The 10970-nt window shown below is 40.8% G+C and overlaps 2 protein-coding genes across 2 annotated transcripts; both read right to left on the bottom strand.

Annotated features, from left to right (window-relative positions):
* Nucleotides 1-4593: 4593 nt before the first annotated feature.
* LOC135671540 (large ribosomal subunit protein uL5m-like) lies at nucleotides 4594-7673 on the bottom strand. Its single transcript, XM_065179735.1, has one exon. It carries the CDS (start codon nucleotides 7669-7671, stop codon nucleotides 7117-7119), a length of 555 nt encoding a protein of 184 aa, XP_065035807.1. The 5' UTR covers nucleotides 7672-7673; the 3' UTR covers nucleotides 4594-7116.
* Nucleotides 7674-7795: 122 nt separating this feature from the next.
* LOC135671539 (ATP synthase subunit a-like) lies at nucleotides 7796-8817 on the bottom strand. The gene has a single exon (XM_065179733.1). It carries the CDS (start codon nucleotides 8815-8817, stop codon nucleotides 7828-7830), a length of 990 nt encoding a protein of 329 aa, XP_065035805.1. The 3' UTR covers nucleotides 7796-7827.
* Nucleotides 8818-10970: the final 2153 nt, after the last annotated feature.

Here is a 10970-nt window from a genome sequence, read left to right as displayed (position 1 = left end):
TGCAGTTATGATCTTTTGCTTATTCTAATCCTGATGAATATCCTTATTCAGATCTTTATCTTTCCACTCAAGCATTTGAAGAACCGATTGCGACTTACTTACTTGAGAAACCTTCGGATCCAGGAATGGAACCCAAAGAGCCAAGTAACTACTAGACGCCAAGCCTATATAAGTCGTTACTTGTCTGCTTGGCCAGGACTACCTAATCTGGATTCTAATTGAATACTATATGTTTAGTGGGTGCCGACATTCTTTCTTATATGTGGGTATCGGTACCCTTTCTTTTTCTTATAATGGAAGAGATACATATGATATAATTTGGAATAATCTATTCTATGAACATATTACATCTTTTTCTTATAATGGAGGAGATACATATGATATAATTTGGAATAATCTATAACATATTACATCTTAATTGAATCATTCATAGTGGCACAGTTATCTACAACAACATTCTTTCGCGCTTACGCTTACAAATGACATGAAAAGAGGGGGCCCGCTCTATTAGAATCGTTGTCATTTCTTACCCTTTCCTGTGGTTAATAGAAAGGCTGCTTAAGGTGTAGAAGTGCCTCTGCCCGAGTCAACAACATCTCATCTGCAACCGGCAGGCAACCAATGTAACTCAACGATCCTTAATGGGTCGGTACACAGTAAGATTGATTTGCAATGCCTCTTCCTCTTCAAGAAGTCCTTATCTGTCAAGCTAAAAAGCAGGCAGGCCATTAGCTCTGTTTCACATGGGTGGTTTTCAGTAGTACTATCTATAATACTTTAGTACTATCTATAATATACTTGTCACATATGAGTTTTCACGAGGAAATGGTGCTTCTGATGCATTTGAGCCTAATAACATAGTTGCTCTTTACCTGAGGGGCTGGAGAAGAAAGAATAGCACTTCGTTTTTTAAGACAGTAAATGGTTTCAATGGAATTGCTCTCTGTCTTGAACAAGTAAGACCATCCCTTTTGATTCAAAAAAAGGAGTTTCACGGTTACCACCTCTCTGCCCGACCGATTCAGTGGTGTATCCACGGCCTTCCTTGTTTGGCCCACCCGAATGGATTCTGGAAGAGCGGCGCAAGAAGACAAGACTCGCTTTCTCAGAGTTAGGGAATTTGTTCTTTTGTGAAGTAAGGAAGGGACGGATTAAAGAGCAATCATCCCTAAACTACATCTTCCTGCAATCATCCCTAAACTGCATCCTCCTCTGTAACCCTTAGTGGGCCAAGCAGTAAGTCAGTTCCTTACTCATAGTTTGGATCTGTTTTCATGCTTTTTCCTTTTCTCACTAAGTGTGCACATTTTCTATTTACATGCTTTCTATTTATGTGGCGCCTGCATCAATTTGTTTGTTTTTACTATGACCTGCATCAATTTGTTTTGACTCTTTAATAAAGCCTTCCCCGCCTTTCTTTATCGTAGGTGTGATGCAATGGAAGCCAAGCATATTCAAAAACGAATACTCAATAAAAGGACTTCAATCTAATTGATCGATTATTTACCTTCTGTCTTGTTAGTCGGGGTCAGCATTCCTACTTTGTTACTGTCGTCGAAACGGATTTCCTCACAATGATAATATGTTATTTAGAAAATCTTATGGTGTATGAGGTTCCATGCTTTAGTTAAGGGAAGCTACTGTTTGCCTGTGCCGGGTCGAAGTGGTGGCGACGTATCAAACTTTGGCATCAAGCACGGGTTACGAAAGCTAGGGGCGGTCGGGGCCTAATGAGCATGCACTCTTTTCTCGGTTACAGCGCTTGCTCACTTCCTTCTTTTGTTTATCTATCTGATCTTTCTTTTTCTTTTAAGGAGATATTTGCTTTTGATTAGAAAAGCTTATTGGATTTGCTTTTAAAAACTAAAGGACAGAGACAGCTGAATCCAACACTATGAATTAGGTTAGGACAGAGGCAGTGGCATAGACACCGTTATACAAGTTTCGTATGAGCCCTATAGCGTCAGTGAGTGCTTTTTTCAATTGAGTGCACCGCCCCGGAAGATCACTGACCGGCACGACTACGGAAACTGACTCTAAGGTCTAACAAAGGTGACTACAGAAAAGAAACTACTCTAAGGTCTAACAAAGGTGACTGCGGAAACGGACTCTAAGGTCTCACACCCAACTAATCACTCTGGAACTAGCTTGTTAACTTCTTCTCTTAACTCCACTAAATAAGGACTTAGCGCATAAGAAGCACCTCCTTCTATTTCCACTTCAACACAATAAACTATCTCTACTTTAGGACTTAGTTAGGGCTGCGGAATTAAGAAGAACCTCTCTGAAAGTTGAAGAATTAAGCTGCGCCTCAAAAGAAAGAAAGCAGAATCCCCTTTTTCTCATGCCCACTCTGCAGATGAGCTATAATTGGAGTTTACCAGAGCTGAAACAACGAGAAAGAGGCCTCAACCACCTTATTCAGCGCTAAAGGAAGCAGTTAGAGCAGAGCCAGATACAGCAGTAGATGAGAAGTCAGGTGTATAAATAAGTTCATCAGCTGCCCAACTTAGAATATGGTACTTCAGTACCGAGTAGTGAGTCGTCAATTGAAGCGCCGTGCATACTCATCTCTTTGGGGGCGAAGTCTAGATGTTGTGGTGAAGTCGGCAGCAGTAAATGGTTCAACAAGTATAGTGTGAGTTTCTATCTTATCAATATCAAGATTGGATTTCTACTGTGTCGATAAAGTCAAGCTGTGTTGGCAAAAGTAAGCTGATAAGCTGTTTCCAAGGAACAGTATAAAGGAAGCTAGAATCGACTCTCGAATCGAATGAATAGTGGAATTGCAGAATGGAATGATCCACTGCCGAAGCCTTAGCGACTTTGATCGGTGTTGGTGACTCGAATTGCCTTGCCTTATTTCCCTTACTAGAACAAAACCAGAAAACTGCCGACAAGCGTATACTACTGGACTTACCGCTTAAGAAGGCTATCACCCGAACGAAACTGGAATTGGAGAGCCAGATCCAGACTTGGAATCTACTCCGGCTGATGCTGACTCTGCCTTACGTTAGTCCTCCGCCTAGTCCTCTGGGGAGGAAAGTGACGTTCGACAAGCAACTGAATCCGCAGTTCGATAATCCGTAGTGCCAGGAAAGCAAAGAGATGAAAGCTGGATCATAAGCATGATAAAGTATTGTTCCAGAAGAAGAAATAGAAAGATCTGTTGCCGGAGTAAGGGCGCAAGTAAGCTGACGAACCCTATACTGAGCCTTACTCTTTTCTTGCATAGCGCTTGTTGAATAGAAAGAAGCAGCATAGTAGGTAGTTTGAGAACTTTATTGCCGAACGATAGACTCTCGTATAGAATTATTTCCCTTGTGAACTCCCGTTAGTTGAAGACAGGACAGGAATACTATGAATTATGTCGTTAGCTTACTGTTTCTCTTACGGAGGGGAGGGGTTCAGTCAATAAAAAGCTAGCCGGGCTAGGCTACGTAAGCACGTATAAGAGTCCAGTTTTAGGGAGCTCTTGTTGGGGGCTTAATGGAGTCATTTTCCATAATATGAGTTGACCCCGCGACTCGAAAGAAAGGCTCCGGTCTCTTGTTAAGGGAGTTCGGATAGCCCATGTAATGTAGCGGTTAATGCTTGATCGAGAGACTCCGCAGATAGACTAACTGTTTGACAAGGGACAACCCCAACTAGAACAAGTGCTCTAAGGCGTAAGTGAGTGACTCAAGCAACAAGTGCTCTAAGGCGTAAGTGAGTTATTAAAGCGCATCAGTGGCAGTTCCATTCTCAAGGGATTTTGGGTATTTCCTCAAATCTATACAAAGTGGCAACGTCTGCTTCTACAAGTTCCGAGTCAGGATCAGTTGAATCAGAGAATTGATCTTCATAAGGTCAAGAATAAGGATAAGGATCGCGCAAGCTTGAGTGGAGGGGGCTTAATATAGTTGCGAGTAACACATCCAGGAAAGTAGTACAACATTGTGAGATCGATTCTGAAAGTGACGTTCGAGGTTCAGTGGAAAGTGTAGTTTCAGTGAGCAACAGTAGGAGTTAGTTCATTAGTCGTAGCTTGGCCCCTGATTGAGAGTACTACGTGGTATTGGCTGTTTTCCTTAATCGATTATACTATTGCGGATCGCGGCCTGTTAGTGAGTCTTTAGAGTCAAGTAAGCAGGTAGAGCGGAGACAGCAGTAATAGGTGGAGCAGATCCAGCAGTCGCAGTCACAGATAGAGCACCAGAGTCAGCAGCAATTCTAGTCTACAAGATCATTAGCTAGATCAGGATAAAGATCATAAGTATTGTTCCCACCCTAGGTATGATATATATTGGTCAAAAAGGAGAGTAGATAGGTAACTTAACGAGTGGTGTCAAAGTCAAGTCTACCAGAGATAGAAGAGAGAGAGCAGTCTTTTTAAGGAACAGAACAGACAGCGCAAACAAATAGAGTAAGCAAAGAAGTCTGGTTACTATCTATTATCATATGCAAGTTCAGATTCTTTGAGAATTCATTCTAGTTAGTGTGAGTTATGCTGAAGTCCTAAGTTTTCACGTATGGGAAAGTGAAGCCCTAGCACCCAAAACAATAGTATAGTATTTGATTTCTCCCTATCTAAGCCTCTATCAACAAGGCCTAAAACTCATCTGCTTGTAAATTCATAGTGTAATATACTCAAAGGACTCGTTAATGGCAAACTGTTGGTTGTAAGAAAAATGCACTGATCAGGTGTTTGATCAAGTTGCATCCGTGTAAGAATCTGGAATACCTCTTCCAACCCGTCCCAGAATGGGCGTTATGGCAAAGAACAAGAAGAACAAAAAGGAAGGAATTTGTCCAATAGTCACAAATGGTGCCTCCACTGGTTTACATCCGATCCAACCTAGTATTAAGCGATCTGCCAAAAGCAACCAAAAGATTCCTTGGTGAATCGGGCGAAAACTGGAACTACGAATAAACATATTTTTCATAAAAGGTAAAGCCAACAGAGATATAAAAACTGGTGCTATTGCGGCTACACCTCCGGATTTGTCGGGTATACTGCGAAGAATGGCATGGATCGGTAGGAAATACCATTCCGGCACAATATGAGGCGGGGTGGACATCGGATTAGCAGGTATATAATTATCGGGATGCCCCAAAACATTAGGAGCATAAAAAATCCAAATGGAAGAAAAGATAGCAAAAGCTACCCGACCTACTAGATCCTTTACATAAAAATATGGGTAAGAAGTGATTTTATCCATCTCAGAATGTACACCCAATGGATTATTTGATCCATATTGATGCAATGCGGCCAGATGAAGAAGACTGGCGCCTACTAGAATAAGGGGGAGTAAATAATGGAGACTAAAAAAACGATTTAAGGTTGCATTGTCCACGGAGAAACCACCCCAAAGCCAAGTAACTATTGTATCTCCTACTACTGGTATGGCGCTAGCTAAGCTTGTAATTACTGTAGCTCCCCAAAAGCTCATCTGACCCCAAGGTGGTACGTATCCTATAAAAGCTGTAACAATCATTAATAGGAATATGACAACTCCGAGACACCGAACAAATTCCCTAGGACTGCAATAACTCGCATAATATAGACCACGAAAAATATGAAGGTGAACCACAATGAGAAACATACTTGCCCCATTAGCATGCATATAACGGAGCAACCAGCCACCTTCAACATCTCTCATAATGTGTTCTACGCTGTTGAAAGCTAGATCCACATGAGGTGTGTAATGCATAGCTAAAAAAACGCCAGTTACTATCTGAATCACTAAACAAATACCAGCTAACGGACCGAAACCCCACCAATAACTAATATTGCTCGGAGTTGGATAATTTATCAAATGCTGGTTAAGTGTGGAGGGTATGGGTTGTTTAAGAATAGAGAATCGTTGGTTCCTTAGAGTCATTTATCTTCTTTCGTGAAAACTCCTCTTCCCCTTATTTGATCTCTTTGCCTTGATATAGAAATGGGCTTCGCTGCGCCCTGAATCAGAAAAAAGCTGCCTGCATTAATCCAATTTGGGCGAGAAGGAGGCTGTGACTGGGCAACGGGCCAAGCAAAAGAAACGGAAACTTGATTGATTAAGGCTTCAAACGACTAGTCATTAAGAGAACCCTATGAAAGAAAAGCCTTGAATTAAGAAGTGCCCTACTACTTTGGAAAAGAACGTCGATTTCCATCTAAACTAAGAAAGAACTCAAAAAGAAAGAAAGACCAATGAACAAACCAAGCTACTACAGTATGTCATGTCCTATTACTTATGGAATTTCGACTCCTATTACTTGACGTATTTTGCTTGCCTTGTGGAGCTTTGGAAAGGAGAGAATCAGAAGTGTTGAAAGTGACTTGACTCTCGGATATACTATTATGGCTTTTTATTGGACGAGAGAGAGTCAATCAACTATCATATTGTAAAATGAGCGTAGGTTCTACCAACGAAACGAATAACATATTGGTCTTTCTCATTTGGAACCCTATTTGGTTGTGTTAGTAATGGGGCCCACTCCCAGACTCTGACTTAAATGGTGGGCTCAGCACGTAGGCGTGAACATGAACAAGAGTTCTCTGACAATGGAAAAAGAATTGTTAATAATGTCTTGGTGGTGCCATTCGTCACTTTAGATGTTGTTCACGGGGTGATCTTCTATCTTTCCAAGAGTACTACCCAGCTTGAAGTCTATGTCTGATTCGGTGGAGAGCCAATCGATTCCCGTGCTGTTATCATCTCTGCTGCGAGAGTTGGGATTACTCTATTAGGTCTTTTCGGTCAGGAGCCATATGGTAATGTACCTAAAACCCTTGCTTGTGTACCAGCTTCGGAGCTATAACCTTTGTTGTGCTACCAAGAGGATTTTGTAATGCCCATCAAAGGACCTCGAGATGCTAATCCACGAAAAACAATACGAGAAATGCGAAAGAACTTAACTACGGAACGAGGGCGACCCGTGGAAATACATCGGTTTCTTATTCGTGCAAAGGCACTATTTCTTGGCAACATGGACAACTTATAACGAAGCTTGTCCCGCATCTCATATGGAAGATCGGAATCCTTACTAAAGGCTTTATAAAGCTTTCGTCTCAATTCATATTTAGCCGCAAGCAATCTACGTTTGTGATCAAGTATATTTCGCTTCTCCGACATCTGACTTAGTCTCCCCTTAATCTTTTAGCAAAAAGCCGCTCCACAATGGTAAAGTCTCATCTTTTGTGTTGGCCGAAGTCACAATAGTCACATTGAACCCTTTAATATGCTCGAAGATCTCGAAATGCTCTTCTAGTTCCGGGGAGAATTCGAAAAACTCTGTTTCCATCGAGAATTGGATGGGGTTTTCCCGTATTTCGACCTTAGAATCTAATATAGACATTACCATCGAGATTCTGACCATCAAATGTGACATTCCAAGCCCTCGGAGAGCGCTTTGTCGTTCAAAGTAACTGACATATGCAGTGTCTTTTTCAGATCCCAAGAAAGTATTGGATCGAAACGACTTGACCTTTCCAGCTTGGAAATAAGGGCTCCTTTGTTTCTGTATGAATCTCTGACCGCACTCCATCTCCATAGCGAACTTAGAAAATGGAATAATGAAGGCAGCTGATGGTACTAATCTGATTTCAAACGATCCAGGAACTTCCATAACGTTGGCGTGATTCGGTTTGAGCAACGGATCCTGACGTGAGACATCTTCGTAATGAAAATGGAGTGGAAATATCATGATGAGTTGGCTTTTCCTATGTATTTTGGAGAATTAGCACTGTATACTATCCGCTTCCAAAAGGATAGTTGATAGCTCTCCAATCCAAGTAATGTAAATGAGCTGCAAAAGCATAGCAGTTGCCCGGCTCCTCATTTTGATTCAATTATGAAAGAACTAATATTGATGGAGATTTGTAGCATCATTCAAGTAAATACAGATTGAGATCGTAGAAACATGAGCTTGTAATATAGCTACACCTAATTCCGGACCGGTTAATGCAAGAACTATAAAGAAAGGACCAGGATCTCCTATGAAATAGAATACATTATTCAATAATAGTATAGTCCAAGCAGACCCACTTAAAATCTTCACTGAACTATGACCGGCCATCATATTAGCAAATAAACGTATTCCTGAGCTTAATGCACGAAAACAATGAGGGATTAGCTCAAGGAGTACTAAAAAAGGTGCTAACGGTAGTGGGACTCCTGCTGGTAATGAGAAGCTAAAAAAATGAAGCCCATGTCTTTGAAATCCAACGATCGTAATGCCTATAACAAGAGAAAATGATAGAGTCAAAGTAATGAGAAAATGACTTGTAACTGTGAAACTATAGGGTATCATACCCTGGGGATTACAAAATAACGAAAAAGTCAAAGTGACCGAGATGCAAGGGAAAAACTTTTGGTTCACATTTCGACCACCTATTTGTTCGTTTACTGGGTTAAGCACGAAATCATAAAGAAGCTCTACCAAGGATTGCCAAGCATTTGGCACTGACTTTCCCCCTCCCTTTTTCGTAACCAAAAAAAGCAGAAGTAGGACCAAACCGAGAGTGAGCAGCAGAGACAAGGATGGATTTGTGAATGAGAAATAATAGTTGCCCCCACGAATCAGAATTAATGGGTGAATGGTAAATTGCTCAAGTGGGCTTAAGCTGTTGCAGTCCTGTATCCTCATTTCCGCACTAAATCTTGTTATTTCCTTCAAATGGGGAAGAGAGTATATTTGCTCACTTTGTACTTCATCATTTTGATAGTGTATTTTATCCATTAGTAAGTCATTCTTATAGTCGATTTTTTCCATGAGTATTGTAGCGTCTATTTGCTTACTTTGTATTTCCTTGGTTTGATATATGTCACATCCCCAGAAGAACTCTTCCATTATTGAGAATTGCTATTCTTTTACTGCTCTGCTCCCGAAAAGTGAAAGGAGACAAATTGTTTGACTTGGCGTTGGGTTTTCCAACGAAAGTATGATGGGAGAATGGCATACAATACGCATTATTTTCCATAGCTTGAAGAAATAGTAGAAACACCCACACAATATAGAGGCGATCCATACTTGTACTGTTATTGGTATTCATGGCTAAAGGAGCGGTCGATGCAAATGGCTCTCCTCTCTTCGAGCCTCCATCTCTTCTTTACCTTTTCCATTTTGATGACGCACGTGCCCAGTCTAAACTACACTTCCCAAACCAACTAAACCGCCATGATCTATCAAAGGTGAAAGTTCTCGGGTCCAAGAAAATACTGGGAACATCCATTAACTTGTTGATTTTGTATGAGATGAGGGCCGGAGCTCGTATGTATACATGACCTATAACTTCTATGAGGCCTTGCACTAAGCACATACTCAGATAGGGTTGCGAAGTGCAAAGATCCGGTCTTTGACAACCCTCATCAATCAGGACTAAATAGAACCATAGAAACCTGTGCCCTTAATTACTGCATTCAAACTAGCCTGTTATAGGTAATGTGACACTCACTCTAGCCAGTTATAGGATGATCACCGAGTGGCCTTCTGCTCGATTAGGCGAATGCGAGTAAGGGATATGCTTTCCACGCCTAGTTGCTTGGACCCTAACCCTAAAATGGAGAAAGTGGGGACGGGAACCTAGCCTAAGAATTCGCAATGCAGGTAACAGCAAATGGTTCCTAACCTAATCCAAATCAGAGTACTAAATATCCTAATATCCGGCGCTTGGAGAAGTGAGGCGATGAACCTCTTTGAATGCCAATTGGACCTTGAGAGTACCGAATGAATATATGCTCTCCCACCCGAAGTACATTACTTGTTAACTATATGTGCCTATTTAGCAGCTGAAGTCACCACTTACTGACGCATTGGATTTCCATCTGCTACAGGGGACCTACTCTACTTTATAGGCTGGCTCTGCGGATACTGGCTTTTCCATCTCCTTTAGTACCGAATAGTAATGAGTGATGCATGCTAACATACTTTATCGATTCTTTAGTGCCATGACGAAATAAAGAAAGATTGATTGACCAGTGAAAGTAGACACTAGGAATCCAATAAGAAGCCGCCCGAGCGGGCCTCACTTTCCACGAGTTAGGGTTAAGAGTTGCCTGCCTTTCCGTGTTACTACAAAAGAATTGCTTATAGACGAAACATACACAACATTTATTCATTACTAAACACTAACCTTATAAGGAAAGCTTGAAACAAACTAAGAAAGAGATATATTACTTATAAGGAAGAAACTAACTAACTTATAAGGAAAGCTTGAAACAAACTAAGAAAGAGATATATTACTTATAAGGAAGAAACTAACTAACTTATAAGGAAAGCTTGAAACAAACTAAGAAAGAGATATATGCCTAAGGCAGCATGCAACTGTGCACGCTAAGAGAAGGTAATAGTACATACACAAGTGTTCCAGTTCTTAACAGCAGCTCTTTCTTACCAGTCAAGTATACAGGACTTGCGTAGTTGCTTGGCGCTTAGTTGCTTGGCCCTTGTAGAATCTTATGAGCATGAATGAACTAAGTAGACTTACGGCCATTTCTCTTTTGTTAGGCAGACAGAAAGACCTATTATTGCGGTACCGAATCCCCTATAGCGCGATCAGATACGAAGCACTGGATAAGAAAGCAAGCGCCAATTCTGATGATACGAAGCACAGGCGAGGCGGGAATCTATTTCTTATGATTGATGACTTTTCTTTTGCTCTTATATTCCACAATATGCTTGTCTTTTGCTCTTATATTCCACAATATGATAATTCTATCTTCTTATATTCCACAATATGATAATTCTATCTAATGAAAGAATCTATTGAAAAGTAAAAACACTCATTATTTCCTCCCTATCCTGTGCTGGAAGATAGCTATCATAACATATAAGATATTAACAACCAACACTGTGTTACTCCCCCCTTCTTTCGCTTACCCTTACCTGGCTCAAGTAAGATTGAATTCCATCCACTTTATTATGAAATGAAAGAAAGCAAACACTTAAGAGCTAAGATATGCTCATTTTAGCAATGCTCTCTCTTTTGTTAAGAAATGTTAGAC

The sequence above is a fragment of the Musa acuminata genome, unplaced genomic scaffold (assembly GCF_036884655.1).
Source record: "Musa acuminata AAA Group cultivar baxijiao unplaced genomic scaffold, Cavendish_Baxijiao_AAA HiC_scaffold_1140, whole genome shotgun sequence".
NCBI lineage: Eukaryota > Viridiplantae > Streptophyta > Magnoliopsida > Zingiberales > Musaceae > Musa > Musa acuminata.
The sequence above is the reverse complement of the archived record's forward strand: the minus strand, read 5'-3'. Positions and strand labels throughout refer to the sequence as shown.